The sequence below is a fragment of the Caloenas nicobarica genome, chromosome 1 (assembly GCF_036013445.1).
Source record: "Caloenas nicobarica isolate bCalNic1 chromosome 1, bCalNic1.hap1, whole genome shotgun sequence".
Classification (NCBI taxonomy): Eukaryota; Metazoa; Chordata; class Aves; order Columbiformes; family Columbidae; genus Caloenas; species Caloenas nicobarica.
Genome location: NC_088245.1, coordinates 86841875 through 86861609, shown reverse-complemented (window position 1 = coordinate 86861609; position 19735 = coordinate 86841875). Strand labels below are relative to the sequence as shown.

At 41.3% G+C, this 19735-nt stretch overlaps 1 protein-coding gene across 8 annotated transcripts in view; it reads left to right on the top strand.

The window, feature by feature from the left end:
• The window catches only part of LOC135984487 (rap1 GTPase-activating protein 1-like), a 55373-nt gene that overhangs the window by 19721 nt on the left and 15917 nt on the right, over positions 1–19735 (top strand). For 6 of the 8 annotated variants that reach the window (XM_065626827.1, XM_065626821.1, XM_065626826.1 and 3 more), the window contains exons 8-20: positions 551–629; positions 872–925; positions 1008–1091; positions 1343–1443; positions 2067–2196; positions 2452–2607; positions 6658–6729; positions 6910–6996; positions 7657–7791; positions 10743–10846; positions 13033–13146; positions 17926–18052; positions 18139–18241. In XM_065626827.1, the coding sequence (XP_065482899.1) occupies positions 551–629; positions 872–925; positions 1008–1091; positions 1343–1443; positions 2067–2196; positions 2452–2607; positions 6658–6729; positions 6910–6996; positions 7657–7791; positions 10743–10846; positions 13033–13146; positions 17926–18052; positions 18139–18241 (1346 nt within the window). Of the gene's footprint in view, positions 1–550; positions 630–871; positions 926–1007; positions 1092–1342; positions 1444–2066; positions 2197–2451; positions 2608–6657; positions 6730–6909; positions 6997–7656; positions 7792–9356; positions 9504–10742; positions 10847–13032; positions 13151–17925; positions 18053–18138; positions 18242–19735 lie in introns of those variants that run through there. The other 2 variants (XM_065626828.1, XM_065626825.1) reach the window with 2 other exon arrangements.

Below are 19735 nucleotides of genomic sequence, written 5' to 3'. Positions count from 1 at the left end.
CAGCCCAATATTTCTTCTCACCTAGAAAAACATCTCTCCTTTAATATATATATAGAGAGAGAGAAAGGAAGCTTTTCTCCATCAGCTTTCTGGAACAATGATGCACCAGTTTCTACCTCCTATACTTTGCATAGATCAGCTTTTCTAGGCTGTCTGTAACAGACCTTTTAACAGTCTTTCAACCCCTAATTGTATGATCTTATGAATCCATTATAATACTGTGTCCATTAATTGTATTTCAACATTTAGATTTCTGTGAAAGAAAATGTTGGGGTGGGGGAAAGAGCAAAATATTTCTTCAAGCAAGAAAAGAATGCAAAGGAGCAAAAGACTAAGCATCCCTTTTTTGTCTTCCTCTGCTCCCCACAACAGATGGGCAATAAGAAGTGTAAATACCTTCCTTTTCCACTGATGTTATACACCAGGCTTAAAATCAATCCTCTGGAATTAACCGCTTTAATTTAAGGAATGGCTAATCTTTCTTTAAAGAGCTAGTTTGCTTATGTCTCCCTTCAGCCTTTGCTCTAATGCCTTTTTTCTTTTATGTCAGGACTCGAACTGGCACCAAACATGATCTGATCCCTATTTCGTGTCTGAATGAGTTTCCCAGTGCTGTCCAGATGGCGAAGGTGAGATTCATGTCTGCCTGTTTGCTCTTGCAGCTTCATTCTTCGAGTTATTTTCACCTCTGTCCTCCCATTTCCCTCTTTTTTACTATTCACCAATAGTACTGTCATATACATCCCTTTTACCCTTCAATTTACCTTTTCTTTCTCTCCTAATTTTACCTCAGAATTTTTACCTCATGCCTGCGGCAAACTAGGGCACATGAAAATCACACTTCTGTTTCCCTCTCTCTCTCACTCGACAGCTGCTGTGTGGCGAAGTGAATGTTGAACGCTTCTTTCCAGTCCTCTACCCCAAGGTATAATATTCCAATATGTCCCTTTTACATCAAAGTCTGGCTAATGATGTCCAACTGATAATTTGTATTTTCATTAACTCAGGCTTCGCAGCTTATTGTTGCATTTGATGAGCACGTTATAAGCAATAACTTCAAATTTGGGGTCATCTACCAGAAATCTGGGCAGGTAAGCTCCGTCAGATCCCATGATACTTGAGGCAAAACACAAAGAGTCAGTTCTCTTAGCTTAAATGTAATAACAGGGTCTGTCGTATCCTCCCAAAAATACAGACACTGCAAAGAGAAAGGATTGAAGGTTGTCTTATATTGATCGATTTGTTTGTGCATGTCCTCAAAGCTGTTTGAACTGTGTATAGAAATCACTGCCTGTTCTTTGTACTGCTTTTGCTTCTTATGACTTCTTCTTTCCTTTTGAAGACAACTGAAGAAGAAGTCTTCAGCAACACAGAAGAGAGTCTGGGTTTCCTGGAGTTCCTGGATTTCCTTGGTGACAAGATTCAGCTGCAGGATTTCTGTGGGTGTGTACCCAGCGCAGCTGGAAAGCCAGATTGAGTGAGGGAACACCACTTGTTCAGGGGCTCCGACTCTGTTAGAGCACTGCTTTCAGAAAAGTGCTGTGTCCTCTGAATCCCAATGCAGGTGGAGAAGCCCAGAATGTTTTTATCAACCTTCCTGTCTGGGAACTAATTGGAGCTTAGGTCTCTGCTGGTATTTTCATTAAAATGTCTTCTGGTATCTCAATCTGACCCACAGTGTCAGCAAAGGATAATTTTATTTGACTGTGCGAATGTAAGCTTGTTTCACAATAGTAGGGGTCAGTATTGTTTTAGTCTCTTTCTGTGGGGTAGCCTGTCCTTTTGGTAGTTCTAAAATATGGTTTGTGTTTCTCAGAAGAATGCCGAAGAAAGTAGCTCCTTTGAGGATTCCTGGTTTAGCTTCATAGCTTTTAGCAAGCATGTTTATCAGCAGAAACATTGTGCTGCTTCAGGCAGTGCATTTGTTTTGGGAAGATGTGGTGCCCCACTATCAGTGATTTCTTAAAATCACCTTTGATGTACCAAGGTACTGTTACTGACATATTTTCTTTCCACTTTCTCATCTCTGTCCTAACTTATCTATGGTGTGGTATGGATTTGCTCAGGTTCCGGGGAGGCTTGGATGTCACTAGAGGTCAAACAGGCACCGAATCAGTGTATACAAATTTCCGGGGCAAGGAGATCATGTTTCATGTGTCTACAAAGCTGCCCTTCACAGAGGGAGATTCCCAGCAGGTATTGGAAGGGGAACTAAGGATTTCAATTGTGTGGCTAAGAGGGGAGGGGTATTCAATGAGGGGCTAGTTAGAGGGGAGAATGCCTAACTGCATAACAGTGGGAATTATAGCTGGAGTAACGGTAAAATTAGTGATGAGGGGTTTGGTTCAACAGATGGGCTGGAGATGTTAAACAGACTGGTGTTTGAGGGCCCATTGTGCTATTCTACTCTTTTTCACCTGCCTTCTTGCTTTATTATTTCTCTGTCTCTAGCTTCAGCGGAAGCGTCACATTGGGAATGACATTGTAGCCATCATCTTCCAGGATGAAAGCACGCCTTTTGTCCCCGATATGATTGCTTCTAATTTCCTACATGCTTATGTGGTAGTTCAGCTCACTCATGACGTGACTGGGGACACTTTCTACAAGGTGAACAGAGCCAATAGATTCCTCTGTACTGATTTACTGCTATTGATCCTTGAAGTGGAAACCTGTTCTTGGGCTTTTGGGAGAGGTTCAGATTCAGCCAGCTGTCCTCCTAACAGCTCTGCTTGCACTTTTAGTAAACTTGATCAACGTGGAATATTAATGGTATTTATTTCTTTGAATCAATTTTCAGTGAAAGGCAATAATTAGATCTATTACCAGTAAACCTAGAAATCCAGTAGCTGCCACCAGCTCTCCTTCCCCTTCACACCAGGAATCTCCTGTGTGCTATGCTGTTCTCTATTCTATAGGTTTGCAGAGGTCCTCCCTATTTGGTGTGATTGCTGCTATTTAGCAATCTCTGTTCATGTTCGTTGAGTATTCAGATTTCGTAAATATATTGTTATCTGGATGGGGTTAGGAAGTGAGGCTTACAAAGATCAAAATTCTGGAATGCAAGTGTTTTACTGAAAGAAGTCCAGGACTGCTTACTGCCTCTACCTAGCAATTAGAAAATTAAAGAGTAATTTCATCAATTTATTAAGAATCTACACATGGAACTAGAATATGCTTATATGTTTTTCAAAGCGGCTGATGAATTTCTGAAGCTTAAAGCTTAGGAATTGAAGCAGGACAAATTCAGATGACTTTTTTTGTTTACATCAAAGAGCGCAAGGAACAATTGATGCCATTTTGGGGGATATATTGCTTGCGTCATATAAGTCAGGTAAAACTCATTCACCTGACTGACAGCTATGTCTGCATTGCTCATGCTGCAGAGCACAGTGCTGAGAAGTTGCCCTGCCTGAGACTGCAGGTCAGATACAGCTGGTTGGCCTAATCTGTGGAATCCAAACAGCTACATCTGCTTTGGGGGATCCCAGAACTGATGCCCATCTGTCAGGGAAGTGCTACCTGTTAGGGCCCTCCAGTTGAAAGAAACTCTACTAGAAAACCAATTCCCTGTCTGCAGCCTTTGCACACAGCTCTTTCACTGTAACATGACTATGTATGGATGCCTATATAACTTTATGCTCAACTTTCAGTCATGCTGAGAGAGGAGAAAATATACAGAAACTCAGGTTCTGTGATGGTTTTTCTATTGTAGAAACATTTTATTCAAAGTGCTATGTCTCATATTATGTAGAAATGCTGATTTGGTCCTTATGCCTTGGAGGTCTACAAGAACACCAAGAATGTCAATATTAGGACAGGATACCCATCTCTTTTCCCACCAAAGAGTGTGCTGGGAGTGGAGTAACCACCTTCTATTGTTCCTTGTGCTATGGGCAGCCTGGTCTGTAGTGACACGATAGCCTCATGTTGATCAGGGTCATGGGGTTCTAGTTCTTGTCTTGCTTTCTGTTTTATAGGGCACAGAAATTTACTGGATTTCTTTTAATGACAAGAGAAAGAGCTGGGGAAGCTTACCATTTGTCTTGTCTCTTCCTACTATTGTTTTCGTCTTTGCCTGTCTGCAATGCCATTGTTTTTGTTAGTGTAATAGGGTTGCCTGTATCATTTAATGAAATAGTCCCAGTCAGGACCCTAGAGCCAATGCAGAATTTTCCATAAAGGCTTTTCCAGATGGTGTTTAACTCATTCTGCCTTGAGAGCATTCTAGTACTTAAGAGACTGAAGGAAGATTTTTTTTTTTTTCCCATCCATTTTTCCATTTACTTAAGCTTTTGTGCCTTGTGGTTAAATTGGAATATTAATGGCATTTATTTCTTTGAATAAATTTTTGCAATGAGAAAATTAAAATCTTAGAATCATAGAATGTCCTGAGTTGGAAGAGACCCACAGGGATCACCGAGTCCATCTCCCGTTCCTGCATATGGCAACCCCACAGTTCGCATCGTATGTCTGATGGCGTTGTCTAGTCTCTTCTTGAATATTGACAGGCTTGGGGCTGTGACTACCTCCCTTGGGAGCCTGTTCCAATGCTCCACCACCCTCTGGGTGAAGAACCTTTTCCTAATGTCCAACCTGAAGCTCCCCTGGCACATCTTCCTGCCATTCCCTCAGGTTCTGTCATTGGTCACCAGAGAGAAGAGATCAGCGCCTGCCCTCTTCCTCCCCTTGTGAGGAAGCTGTAGAGACTCCCCTCCTCCAAGCTGAACAAACCCAGTGACTTTATCTGCTCCTCATACAGCTTCCCCTCCAAACCCTTCACCAACTTTGTAGCCCTCTTCTGGACACTTTCCAGTAGCTTTATATCCTTTTTATCCTGTGGCGCCCAGAGCTGCACACAGTGCTCCAGGTGAGGCCGCACCAGTGCAGAGCAGAGCGGCACAATCCCCTCCCTGCCCGGCTGGCCATGCTGTGCTGGATGCACCCAGGACACGGTTGCCCTCTTGGCTGCCAGGGCACACTGTTGGCTCATTTTCAACTTGCCATCGACCAGAACCCCCAGATCCCTCTCCACGGAACTGCTCTCCAGCATCTTGTTCCCCAGTCTGTATGTACAGCCAGGGTTGCTGTGTCCCAGGTGCAAAATCCGGCACTTGCCCTTGTTGAAACTCATGCGGTTGGTGATTGTCCATTTCTCCAATTTGCCCGGATCCCTCTGCAGGGCCTCTCTGTCTTCGAGAGTGTCGACAGCTCCTCCCCGTTTAGTGTCATTGGTGAACTTACTTAGTATTCCCTCAAGTCCTGTGTCCAAGTCATTTATGAAGACATTGAACAGCACTGGCCCTAAGATGGATCCCTGTGGAACCCGCTAGTGACTGGTCACCAGCCCGACATAACCCCATTTACTAGAACCCTTTGAGCCCGGCCCATCAGCCAGTTGCTCACCCACTGCGTTATGTGTTTATCCAGCTGTATGCTCGACATGTTGTCCAGGAGAATACTGTGAGAGACAGTATCAAAGGCTTTACTGAAATCCAAACCCATCACATTCACAGGCTTCCCTTGGTCAACTAGGTGGGTAACCTTGTCGTAGAAATAAATTAAGTTTGTTAAGCAGGACATTCCTCTCATGAACCCGTGCTGACTGGGACCAATGACTGCGTTGTCATTCAGGTGTTTTTCAGTAACTCCCAGAAAAATCTTCTCTATAATTTTGCCAGGCACAGATATGATGCTGACATGCCTGACAAGGCAGGATTTTAACTGGTAGATATCTATTGGGAGTGAGAGGCCTTGTAATTAAGGGTGCTGGCCTATGATGTGAGAAATCTGAATTAAATTGAGGGCCCCATTCCCTCTTCTTCTCATTAAACTCATGCCTCTCATTGCCTCTGTGACATTTATGCTGGAGTGTTATTTTGAGGCAGTTGCTGTTAAGCTGTTCTGACATTGTTCCTTGTTGTATAAAATGGCAAATAATGGTATTGTTCCGCATCAAACTTGGAGAAAAAAACCTGTGAAATATTCTTAATTGCTGTGTGTATCTGGTAAGATAGCTGCATATAATTACAGGTAAATGCTGTGAAAAGCCAACTAACAGTATATAAAAACTGCATTACAGTTACTTTTCTGGCATTGATATGTCAGGTAGAAGCACGGTAAAAAAAAAAAAAAAGAAAAAAAAAAGGCAAAAAACCACATGGATATCCTTATCTATTACTGAGAAAGTGCTTTTGTATGTGTACCATATGTGACTCAGAGAGGTGGTGTCACTGAGATACTCCCCTCACCATGCAGTGTAGTTCACTGAGGATTCTCTGTCAAAAAAAAAAAAAAAATAGATCAGTACAACCACATTGACAGAGGTTCTTCTAGTGGAAGTAAATCTTGCAGGCTGAATAGAAGCTTTTTTTTTGTCTAAATACACAGCTTATTATTAAAACTTTTTAAAGAACAATTCTTTTTATTGTTTTTGTTGCTTTTACTGTGTGCACATCTAGCTGACTGAATTTCTGGAAGATAAATCAGCACGTCTATTCACTGAGTTCAGAAAGAGGTGGATGCATGGGATAACATATTGGAGCTCTTTTGGATATGTAAATTATTCAGGAGGGAATCAGATATACCATAGTAGTCTGAAAGCTTTGATAGTCTCACTTGTGTTATGATACTTATTTTTTCCCCTTTATATTGTTTCAGGTTTCAGTCACAGCCCGAGATGATGTCCCCTTCTTTGGACCCCCTCTGCCAAATCCAGCCATATTTAGAAAGGTTTGTTTCTCTTGTCCAGTGTTAGATGGCAGGGCAATATGGTACACACCCTTGAATTCTGAGTCAGTATTGTCAGTCTGGCTACATGGCTTTGGAGGCCTAAAGAACAGAAAGGCAGAGCTTTTCTCGTATGATATTTTTATTACTATTTTCATTTCTAGTCTTCATCTTGTCTTGCAGAGTGCAGAGTTTCGTGAATTCCTTCTGGCCAAGCTCATCAATGCTGAGTACAGCTGCTATCGAGCTGAGAAATTTGCTAAATTAGAGGTGGGTCTATTACCTTGTTTGCATTAAAACAATATATTACTGCCAGATTAAGAAAATACAGTATAACTTTTTACTTCTACTTCTTATTTTGTGTTGCTTAAAAAAAGAAGATGAAATGTTATGATACTCGGCTATGTGATGCATCCTGTGTATTTCACAGCAGGCATGATAGAATATGAACAGTTACCTCCTAATGTAAAGATCTAATCCTCAAGTAAGAGTGGGAATATGATACATACATTGTGCTGGAGGAAATTCTGTTTTAGCTGAAACTCAGTATTGTGCTACAGGATGTGTACTGATCTCACTGATTTTTGGTTCAAGGTACTAAAATTCTGTTCCAGACTCTGCTGCTTACCTGATCTAGAAAAAACTGCCCTCAACTCATGCTTCTGTTTCATCACCTGTAAAAAAAAGTACTGGTGTCCTTTATGACTTGCTTTAGAAAGAGTTTAAAATGGCTATGTATTATTGTAATATATTCCATAAAATCTAAACCACTAAAACCCACATCTAAAACCACTTCATACTGCTTAAATTAATCTTCATGGTGTTTGTTTTTTTTTTTTTGAAGACAGATATAAGGCCTTGCAAAAACAGGAAAAAAAAATCCCTCCACTCCCAATAATGGCTGTGTTTTCATTCTTAATGTTGATGCAGGAAAGAACCCGGAGTGCCCTCTTGGAGAGCCTTTTTGAGGAGCTGCAGCTTCGCAGCCGCAGTATGATGGGGTTGCCTATAGGGGAGGATGACAAGATAGAGAATGGCAGTGGGAGCTTCCTTGAGAATTTCAAGGTGAGCCATAGTGGATTGATTCCTTTACCCACTTGCTCACAATTTTCTCAAGCTCATTGTGTGTCCCTCCAAGGAATATTCACCCTACTGGTCAGCTGTGCTTAGCGTGAGACAGAAGAAGTCTTTCCGTCCAGCAGCCTTTCTCTAGAGCATCTTCAACTGTGCTTTGCCATATGTCTCAAGAAAAATTTTTCCCCTTCCTGTGTGCCTTTCTACAGAGCTACAGTGTGGCTCAGGGTGGAATTCCATGCTGTCCCTGAGAAATGAAATTCTTTATGCTTCATGCTGGTATCTAATGTTAGACGAGGTTTCACTCCATGACTTACAGAAAAAGGAATGAGTGTTTGCAAGAAGAATTGTAATACCTAGTAGCAAGCAGCTTTCAGTTCCTACAGCATATCTCTTCCAATTAATTTTCATCATAACTGAAATAATTGCAAGAGCCACTGCAAGAGAGTTTCTAATGTACCTGTGAGTGTACTGTCTAGAGAAACTGTGATGCTTTACTTACTCTCTAAAAGCCAGAGATAATTTACCTTTGTTCAGTGTAGATTGCACTTTTTTATTTTTCTTTTTTTTTTTTTTTTTTTTTTAATAGATCAGGATCAGGTGGCAGAACATACATCATCTTGATCACTTTTAAAAGTGAGATAGCAAAGTTTTTGTACAAACAGGCAAACCGAGTTTGGAACTGAGAATCTTACATCACTTTCCTATCTACTTTTCCTTTCCCACTTCTGTGGGAAGTGCCACACCACTTCTTTTGTATAAGTTAACTGTCTGGACAGAGAAATACATTACAAATAGCATTTCTTCAGGTGACCATGGTGGGCTAGTTAGAGTGGTCAAGGGCTGTCAAACTGATCCATTTACATGTAGTTATATGCGTAGCTTTGTTCAGAACTGGGATGCTTTGGTGAGGTGCGTTTTTACACACGATCAGTCTACCCTGCCTTTGCTGCTAACCAGGAATTTCCTACCCGGCCGGGTCTTACACTAATTATCCCCAAATGTCCTTATCTGACTTATAGCAGATGCTGTGATTTGCACGTCATGTACATATATGACCTTTGCAGAAGGCTGGAAAAGGCTGAGTAAACTCAAAAAATAGCCTTTTCAAATGCTGCAGACTTTGGTATGGCTGCTTTCCCCTTGGAACCAGCACCCAAGTTCATGCAAGACTGAACCTTACTGTCTTGAACAGGAGTTTGATTTTCTGTTTTGTAGCCTGTACTGGGTAAGACTTCTCCAGATTATGCTGTCTTATCCAGTCTGCTGGGATACTGGTAGGGAATCTCTATTTTTTGCAACAGGAAAAGGGTAGTGAAAGTAGAGAATAAACTTGAGGAAGAGATCTTCCCTGGCAGTGAGCTCCATGAATTGGCTAGGACCAAAAATAGGTAATATCTAAGATGCTGCCTTCTAGGAATTAGGATTTCTGTGGTTCTGGTGTTGGTCTATCACAACTTTCCACCCAAACTGTGGTACTTTTCATACTGCTCTACTGTGTGCATGTCTATATGTGTACCTGTGTTTGTCTGTTTCCCTGCTTCCCCTCTGTTCAGCGGGTGATCAGAGGCCGCAGCCAGAGCCTGGATACCATGGGGATATCCATGAGAAAGCAGCAGCAAGCCACCCTACCCAGCCGCCCAGCTACACCTGGCCTTGCCCTCAGCCAGAGTGTCACCGAGGGCCCTAAGGCCATTGCTGCGGTAAGGTATTTGAGTGGGCTGTAAGAAGAAATCCGGCATACCTTTGTGACCCCTCCATACATTTTTAGTTCTCTTTCCCTATTAGTTTGTCCTTTTGCCTTTCTGTGAATGTCTTTCTGTTGTACAATCCCATTTCACAAGTGGTGACAGCATGTGTTGCAATCTGTTTTGTCTGTGCCTATCGCTAGCCTCACTTCATGTGTAAACTAGAGCTGAGATTGATGCAGACTGGGAGAAGAAAGCCAAACGTGGTTCTGCATCAGACATCTATCCTGGATTAGATCCTGTATGTTGCCATACCTTAAAAAAAATGCATGTACTGTGGTTTGGCCAGAATGGTACTGTATTCTCATATGGCAAGAGCTGAGAATATAAAGACACTAGGTCTGTTCCATTTTCTTCAGTTTCACCAATCAGATTATTTTCTGTAATATAAACAGGTGTGCAATGTTTATTCAAGGTGCTTTTTTTCTGTAGACGTAATTTGTATGTTGGGAACAAATAGCAGAGTTAATAAAGTTTGGGGTGAGAAAGAGTGACTATTTCTAGTCACTATCAAAGGCTTTCTTATTTGATAAGGATACTAAACATATGTGATCAGTGTGAGCATAACAGATCCATGACAAATGTTTCCAGAAAAGGATCCGTGTTTCTGATACTGGAATTATGGTCACTTCGGCCAAAGTGCATCTAGCTGATTATGGTCTTTGCATTAGTGATGTCAGTATACAGGCAAACTACAAAAAAACATCTCTGAGTAAGCCAAGAATGTTCCTTTCAGTGTGGAAATTTATTGGTGACAGTTTGCTCAGTTGTATGCATTCTTTATGTCAGCACGACTAATTCAGAGCATAGTAATGATGAGTTTGCTGCCTCCTCTTCTTTAACTTCTAGTTTTCTCTACTTTCCTGATTCTGCCTCTCCTTCTCTCATCATATGGGAATACCTCCCTTCTTGAGCCTCTTTCTCTGTATGCTGGCTGTGTATCTTGTTCTGCCTTTGTTTCTGTATCTCTCTGTCTCTTTCTTGTACCACCTTTGTAAGCCCTAGCTTCTGTTTCTTACTGACAGAAAGTACTCCTTCTTGCACCAGTGCAGCTGAGCTGTGCTATTGTATGGCAAAGTAAAGGAGAGGATCTGGATCCACATTGCAAATTCTCTCTCCCATGCTTCCAGTTCTCCACAGTGTTTCCTGTTGTGTTTCCCTCCCTCCTTTCTGTCACACTTTCCTTTTTTCTAGTCTTTTGCCTTGCCTGGTAGGAGCCCCTCACGTACTCGAGCTAGCCGGTTCCATGGGCGACGGAGTAGTGCCATTGGCATTGAGAACATACAGGAGGAAAAGAGGTATGAGCCGTGGGAAGATGAGACAAAGACAGAAAAAAACCAGAAGGAGATGAGAAAGGGGAGATAGAAAGGCATGTATAAGGACAGAAAGGTAATCGACAGGAATGGGAATGGAAATGGTTGGAATGGGAAGAAAAGCCTCTTTATTAGTTAATGGAGAAATGGACAATTGACAGAAACAAAACAAAAAGGGATGTTTGGAAAGGGAGAGCATCAATATTAGTGGAAGAAGGGAGGAAATGGGTGAAGGAACATAGTAATATCACTCTTAAATATTGTGCAATATGTTCCAGGACTCTTGGTTCTCCTGTTCTATATTCACCACTTTTAGATAAAAATCAGACAAAAGGCTTTTATTTGGGAAGGGAGAATTGGGTGCTTGATTGTTTGTTTGTTTTTGTGTCAAAAAGTTCAAATAGACAAAACTTCTAATATCTTGAAAAAAAAGGATTTTTTTAAAAGAATCTTTAAATAGATGGTCTGAGAAATAATTAAAAGGCAACATACAGGTTCAAGGAGTGATTTGGCATATTTCACAGAATTATAACCATTCAAAAGTTGTCTGTTGGTCACGAGAGACTTAGTTAAATCAAATTTGTCTCAGTTCTTGCTGAGACTCCTTTTCAAGATTATACAGAGTCTCAGAAGTCACATGAGTGCTCTGCATCTAATATACATTTTTTCCAGGTGCAAGAATTCCAGGGAACAGCTTAAAGACTCAGCGTAAAAAGGGAAAAAAGCTATCTTTAATGTGGAAAATAGTGATTTCACAACAGGAAGAATTACTACATTTTCCCTTCTTTCTAGGTATTCCCTTGGACCTTTCTTTAATGAGATGCCTAGGACCTAATCTGAATAAAAATAGTATAGAAATTTCTTTGAGAAAAATAAAATCTTCTGAGACAACTTCCATGTAACAGTCTAAGCAAACACAGTAGCCATAGCTCCTCACTACTTTAAATAGTTTTGTACCTTATGCAGCTGCACCCGTCAATCCATTGCATTGTGTACAACATTCTTCACTATCCCCTTAAAAGATCTGTAAAAGTTTTCTGCAATAAGGAAAATCCCTAGATTTGTTTTCTTTCTGGTGTTGTTTTTTTTTCCCCCCCCACCCCGGTCTTTACTAGGAGGGAATTGGTAAGCTATTGGGTTTATTTAGCTTCCCTTTTGTTTATTTGTAATCTTATTATCGATATGAGGAACAGTGAGCCTTATCTTGTGTTCTGTGAAAAACGTTTTGGATGATTCTTGAAGGTGCAGTTTAACCAGCAACTGGTCCGTTCTAATAGTTCAATGCCACTGAAAAGCAGATATCATACTTTCCCTGTCCCAGTATCTCTTTCAACTACCCAATCCTGTCCTATTCCTTGTGATGGCTCAGGTGTTCAGTGGACCCTTAATGGAACTGATTCAGCCAGTTAATCTAACAGAAAAACTATCAACTTTCTTTCACTGGATTGTCTGCCAGGTTCTGCCATGAACTGGTTCATGGAAGAGTCTGATGGGTACCAGGGCTGATGGAAAGTACACTCGGCAAGAATGGGGGAGACTGGAGCAGTCTCTCTGGCAAAAGGGAGATCAACACACTGTGTGTGACTTCATCCTGAAGCTGTAGTTTAATGATATGCAGGCTCTGGCAGCAGAGCTGACCTAGGAGGAACTTTGTGAGCTCCATCACTGAAGCCACAAAACTCACCCAACAAGAACCTGAGTTTTCCAATCCTTAATTAAAGGTACCCCACTTTTCAGTTACTTACACAAATGACTTGCTTCAGAAGTATCTTGACAAGTACTAGTAGCAACAAAACTATTGTAACCATCCTTAAACGGAAGTTTGCTGAATCCTTTTTCTTTATGCAATAAATACATTAACTCTCTAATCAATCCTAAAACTTCATAAGACCAATGAAATGGAGAGGGTAGAAGAAAAAGTTGAAGAATTAAAAGAGTACTGAAACTAATTTTAACTTTTATATCAATTCAAAAGGAGCTTAAAGCTGGCCATTTCTAATATATTGCCCTCAACAGATCACATATAAGGAACCTACTCTTCTCAACACAACTGCACTTACATGTGTATATGAAAGATCCAGCTTTGTAATTTGGCTTGTAAGAAAGTGTTAGAATAGATAGTAGTTAACTCTGGCCCTGGGGTATAGCTGGTTTCTATTTTTTCCCAACAGAGACACTGCAGAGAGGATACAGAAGGTGCTGGACAGTCCAGGAACTTTCTTTGACCTGAAGTCTGATGGATCATCCAGTCCTAGCTCCCCAGAATTCCCCAGGAGGATAAGCAAGTGAGTTTAAAATAATTTTAGTATTTGAAAGACACTCACTGTGTCTGGTATTGACTTAATCATGGTGCATGTCTTGCTCTCTTGGAGGATTTACTGAGATTGTCCATGTCAGGCATTGCAGCATCTTAAAAGCTATATGTCTGGCCATGGCACAGTAATTCAAGCATGCAAGTAAGTCAGTCAGCTTTCTTAAACAGAGAGTGAATAAAGATTGGGCCATTTAAAGGTGATTGTGGCTATATATTTACTGTAATGTTAGCTTGCATCCAACAGGATAGACAAAGTCCTAGCAGTTCAGTTATCCATGCTTACTCATGTATTTTTTTCCTCTGTAGTTTGCTCTGGGTTGCTTTTGGAGCTTCATGGAGAAGCTTGGACAAGGGTTTGTTGGAATGTTGAGTTGTATTCAAGTTCTGCCCCTTCAAGCAGGATTCACGCTGCTGCTCCAAACCAGTGTGAACTACTAGTCTGTCTTCAGTCCTCCTGAAGTGTTACAGTGGGTTGTCATGTGTTGCACCTAGGTTTCACTGCTAAAGTACGTCATACCATACCTAGTGTGCTCCTGCAAAATACTTCATGCGGTAGTCTGCAAAATAGTTCTTCAGTTTCTGGTGGTCAAAAACTGTAAAAATGTACTTTCCTGGTAGCGCACCTTTGCTGTTGCTAAGCTGCATTATGCTGGGATGTGATCCTATCCAGGATACTTCAGGACTTCAGGGAAACTACACATTTACATTTCCAAGATTCCAGAGCAGCCTGTCTCTAAATCCAGGACTGCAGCTGACTTTCTGGAACAGCTTGCCACACCTGATTTTTTTTCATGAGAACTTGGATGAGACCTGTGGCAAAAAGGGCACTGAGTACTTTGTAGTAGGGCATGTCCCTTTCTCAGGACTGGGGCTGCTCTAGGAAAGTTTCAGGCAATGCCCCAGAGCCAGGCCTCTATGTTGCTCTGGGTGTGAAGTCTGATAAGGAAGAGCCTTCCTTCCAAGTAGATCCAGAGCTCCCTAAGAATTGCAGGCTGGTGACTACGCTATTGTATGCTGTAGGACTACCCGAAATGTTGTCACAGCCAAGGTGCAGAGTTCTGGTAAATATGTTTTTCTGATACTAGTTTATGGTTTAGGTGGGTGTCCAAAATTTTGGTGGAGGATGAGAGCACAGCTAGGAGATATAGACCATTTAAGACGCCAGCTCTGGCAGCAAAGGATAAGAGAGAATGCAGGACATGGAATCACTGATTGGTCAGCAACTCCTTCCAGCCTTACCACATCATTCTACCTCCCCATCCTCATACTGCCTGGGACCTTGTTAATGAACTAGAGGTTCACATGTGAAGGACTCTTGCTCTGATTAGGTAGATGAAGTAACCTTGCATAATCAGCAAGAATTCTGCCTAGTAAGAAAACATCTCGTAACTTGGTTAATCCTGGTTACCATACTGTAGAATGTGTGCATATCCTGGAAGAAAATGATGAAGCTTTCTTGACATCTGTTCCTGATTTCTGCGTTTGATTGCGGGCTTCACCCACTTCCCAGCCTCTATTGTCCATTCATCAGCTGAGGTGAGCCAGATGCAATGGCTGTTTCAAATTGATATGACATGCTTTCAGAGAGCAAACATACCATGGGATTTCACTAATACTTGCATGAATATTGTTTATGCACACGAGGCATGACCTGTATGATTTGGCAGTCTATTTCTGTCACCAGGATTCTCTCTATGCATCTTTTTCCAGTCATGGATCCAAAACCACTTGTACGATCACCAGAAAAAGTCTTTTCACAGTTGTGGTGGTTTAGCTCTTTCCTGGACAGTTTGTTTACAAGGTGGGATGTAGCATGGAGTTTTGTACAACTGGTGATTAGCCAGAGTTAGAGTTGTGATTTCAGAGTTAGGGACCAGCCCATGTGCAAGTCATACCTTCTGCATCATAGCTGGCACAGGGAATCAAGGACATGGAATTCCACCATGCAGAGCACACTATTTTCACCAAGACAGTGTTAGCACAATATTGCAGGAACAGTCTAGGAGTGTAATTCTAACAGGCTATCTCAAAGACAGTTCTACTGAAATAGTCTTATTTATTGTTCGTTAATTGTGAAGCCACAAATCAGGATCATGATATAGGCATATTTCTAATGCAAAAAGAGTTCCAGCTGGTTCTAGAGTAATTTGTGCAGCCCATATTAAAAATGTCATCCCTGGTAGTATGTCATCAATCCACTCCTGGTTCTCTCCAGGGAGTAGCGTCACAGGAAATTTCTCTGTCACAAAAAGATTCAGCATGTTGCTGCTAGTCTTAAATAATAATTCCAGATTCTAGACTGAATCAAACCCTTAGTCCATGTCGTACTAAAACCAACCTGGAAATAAATGTAAAGGGAACACATAATAGATGAATTCTTTTACAGCAGAGACAAACGAGTGCTTTCTTTCCTCACATGCTGATTGCCAAAACACCCTTCTGCAGTGATTAGCTTGCAGTCCATGAAACTGCATTGTTCAATTGGGCTAACAGTGTCTTCTCTCCCATGTGCAAGGACAATTGCCCTTAGTTTTTCTGCCTTATTGTCCAGGTAGCCTTCCAAATAATCCTTCTTCCCAAGGGACAGACTCAAAAGAATGAACCCTAAGTGACCGCATAGCAAAACTCCTCAGGATCAGATGGCTTTCTTGGTTGCATCTGAAAAATCAAGCACTGTACTGTGTACGCCTAAATCCTAGGAACAGTTTTTTTGTGTTTTCCCTCCTCAGACTCATCTGAGTAGGGACATCAAGCCAATCACACGTGGACCAGATGCGACTCTGTCATTGGTTACCTACTGAAGATACTGGCAAGACTTTTGGGGCGAAATGAGAGCCTTGGCTAAGAGGAGCATGAACTTACTTAGAGGACCTCAAGTACTGTGGAGAGACCAAGTGGCACCAAGTAATGCTCCACTGGCAGTTCCGGGAGCAGGAATCCTGGGAAAGGGACGTGTCCAGATAGTGTCTATTGGGGCATTTTGGCTCTAGGCCATTCCCATTGCCCAGTTAGCAGCCATTGAACCAGCCTCTACTAGTGATGGGGGAAAGAGGCCACTGCTGAGTGCCTCTCCTTCTCTTCCCCTTCTCTCAGATGAGCCAGAAGAGAACAGCTTGGCCTGTAGAAGGCAAGAGCAGACAAACATGTTTCCACCTCTGTCTCTAGTGTCTTTGGATGACACAGGTCAGTAAGTGAGGATAGAGACACCTGCTGAGGAAAGATGCTGAGAAGGAGATACTTTGTAGAAATCTAGGTTCCAGCTCACTTAAATTCATGTTATTGATTTGCTTTGCCAAAAGAGAAGCATATTGGCCTTCATTTCCTCCAAAATATATTTCCTAATCTCCTGAGGAAATACCTTTGGCCTATATTGGCCCTGTCTTTGCTGTTCTCCCTGTTGCATGCTGGCATGTGATATGCCTGGGACGTAAGGTTTCATTACTGCTTATAGGTCAAGACTGGCCACATTTTGCAGTGTTTCTGAAGGAATAAACATATTTAGTATCTTAAAGGTGTCTTATCTTTCTTGCCTCTCTTAGTTTTTTTGGGTTTCTTAACATTTTTAAGCACTCATCTCCCTCTTATTGGCTGCTCTCTTCTGCAGGCAGTGAGTATTTCGCCATAAATGTTAAGTTTACGTGCACAGTGCACCTTCTACCATGTAAGCATATCAGCCTCATGGACTGCTCTTTCTCCTAGGTGACTGCAAGCAGTGGATCCCAAATTCTGAGCTGAGAGAAGCTGACCTTAAGGGTCTTTTTTGACAGATATGAAACATGGTATATGTCATGGCTATCTCAGTGGCCATGACATTTGAGAGAGTGGCGGTGAAGTGATCCAATAGAGTTTACTTTGAATGTTCCTATTGTAATGGCCCTGTGGGAGCTAAAAGTCTAGTGGGATGGACCTACAGAAGCCTGTCTACTGGCAGCTGTGCACATACAAAATCACCAGGAAGGGCATCCTCACCTAGGTATGTTCCTATCTGTAAGCAGGTGGACCTTTCTGTCCTATCTGTGCAAGAGCTTGGCACTCAATCCTAATGGCTTGGCACCGAGACATCCTAAAATAGCAGATCTCAGTAATTTGTTTCTGCCTTCCCATTGCTTCCTTGAACTTTCTTAGGTAATAATTCTATAATACTGGTTAATGTCTATATGTTTTCCTTACTTCTCCTGTTAAAACTGTCTGGAAACACAGCAGTAACAATTTATAAGCTCTATGACACAAAATGTGTGCTTTTATAGCTTCCTTGTACTGTCTGGAGTTGCACCAGACCAAACACAATAGGCTGAGAGTGGATGTGGGAATGGGTGGCCTATGCTGGGTAGTGCCTTCCCTTTATACTCAGTTTAGCACCTCAACATGTTGTATTTAGGCTTCTAAAATCTCTAATCTCCAAAGTGAAGGCATCTGTTGATTTTAATGAACGTCTAAACATTAACAGTGCTTAAATGCAGGTGGTTTGTCTCGCTCTGCTTTAAGACACTTAGGTCTGTGACTTAAAAATTCAGTCTCGTCCTTTCATATAGTTAACCAGAATGGAAACAAGAAGTGGTGTTTCTACTAAATGAAGTAGCAACTAGAAATTAAGGAATGCAAACCAGTTCACCGGAATTGGAAAAACTAGCTGTGGATGAATAATTTCTTCTTCCTGTTGCTGACTACTATATAATAAAGCTATGTCACAAAAAGTGCAAGCCTGTGTGTGACAATAAGCCTGATGATGTTGAATGCTTATATTTCACAGAATGCTCAGGAGTCAGACTTCAAGATACTGCGTGATGCAGCCATTCTCACGTTCTTCATCCAGTGTAAGCAGTTGTTGTAGTAGTTTGAGGGAAAATGAAACATCTGAGGAAGAGGAGAATGACAGGGTGGGTGTATGATCTCTAACAAACAGGCTATCCTCCCTAATTTTACCAAGTGCATTATTAAAACACGTCTTCTTTGCCCTCTCCAGGAGCTGATGTGCTCTCTTAAGGGCCTTCCAAAACAGGATTCAATGATTCAGACTATGTGGCTGGATGACAGTGCCTGCACACCCAGTACTTCCAGCTCACCAGGTAAAAAAGAAAGAAAGAATCAATCAATCAATCAATCAATCCTCTGGTTATGCTTCTAGAAACATATGTGATGTTGAGCTACAATCATTTTGGAAAATCTTTTGTATGCCATCCTTAACATTTGAGAAAGCATAGGTAGATAATAGGCTCAGTGAAATGGGAGAGAAGCCAGCATGCAAACCGTAATGGGGAGTGGGGAATGGGAAGTGTGTTCCAGTAGCATGAATAAATAATGCTGTACACACTGCAGAAGAAGCTACAGTAGATTGCAAAGAATGAGTGTGTTCATGTGTTTCTATGGAGAGCATGTATCTTTGTTGCTTTTCTGAATGCAGTACCCATACTACTTTATAAACTACCCATAACCAAGAATAATAAACTGAAGAAATAACACAGTTAAGCTAAACTGAAAACAAAACACCTTGGGGCATGGAGAGGCACCTGAGTGTTTTAGTTTTGCCCTTTAGTGAGCTATACAATAAATATTCAGCCACAGTAATGTACTGTGTAAAATCAGACTGAACTGATTTTTTATGAAGAAGCCTAAGACATTTAGGATGCCCACTCTAAGACTGGATCTTACAATGAATGATTCTAGAATTCCTAGCCAGGTACACATTCTTGGATTTCCTATTTTGCCAGTCAGAGGTGAGAGCAAAGTTATAGAAAAGAAAAAAAAATTGGCAGCAGTGTGTGGCCATTATGCTGCCAGAGCTAGACAGACATAGAGAACTGTCATTGTCAAAACAGCTGTTTTTCTGAGTTGACTTTAAAGCATTAACATGTCTCATATGCTACAGCACATCACATGAGGCACAGGTGACTTTCCCACCAGCCTCAAGGCCAGAGTATAAATTCAGCTATAACCCTCCTTAACACTTTCTTGAAAACACTTCTAGATTAGCTAATATACACAGTTGTTTTAGATATGTTTTTATTCAGTTACTTGGTCTATCAGTCACTACCTACAAACATGTATAATAATTAAATGTCAAAGTACTGTAGCTGGGATACATATAAAATGGAGAATAACCCTGGTACTGCAAATTCATGTTGTTTAAAGCCACAGTTTAGCAACAAATCACAGTGATTTACCAGGTTTGTTTTTAAACCTCAGAGTTTTAAATTACATTATGAAACTGGGAAAGGGGATAGTCTACCTTTGAAAAGCTTCTGAAACACATTTGCACCTCATCTGTCCCCTAGAAAATATTGGTATGATCACGTATAGTTAAAAAAGAAAATAATATTCCAGTGAAGATCATGGTTTATCATCTTATTGCAGGAATCCCTCATTAGCTGAATTTTACAAGTTTCTTAACTTTCCTAACTGAATGGTGGATAGGTATGCCATCAAAGTCATTCATCTGGTCCTTCTGACACCAACTCTTTAATTCAAACTCCGTTTTCCTCTGATTCAAAGAAAAGTTTGAAGACAGGTTTGCTGTTGCATTCATAAACTCCCAGAAACTACACTATTTATGAAATTATGAT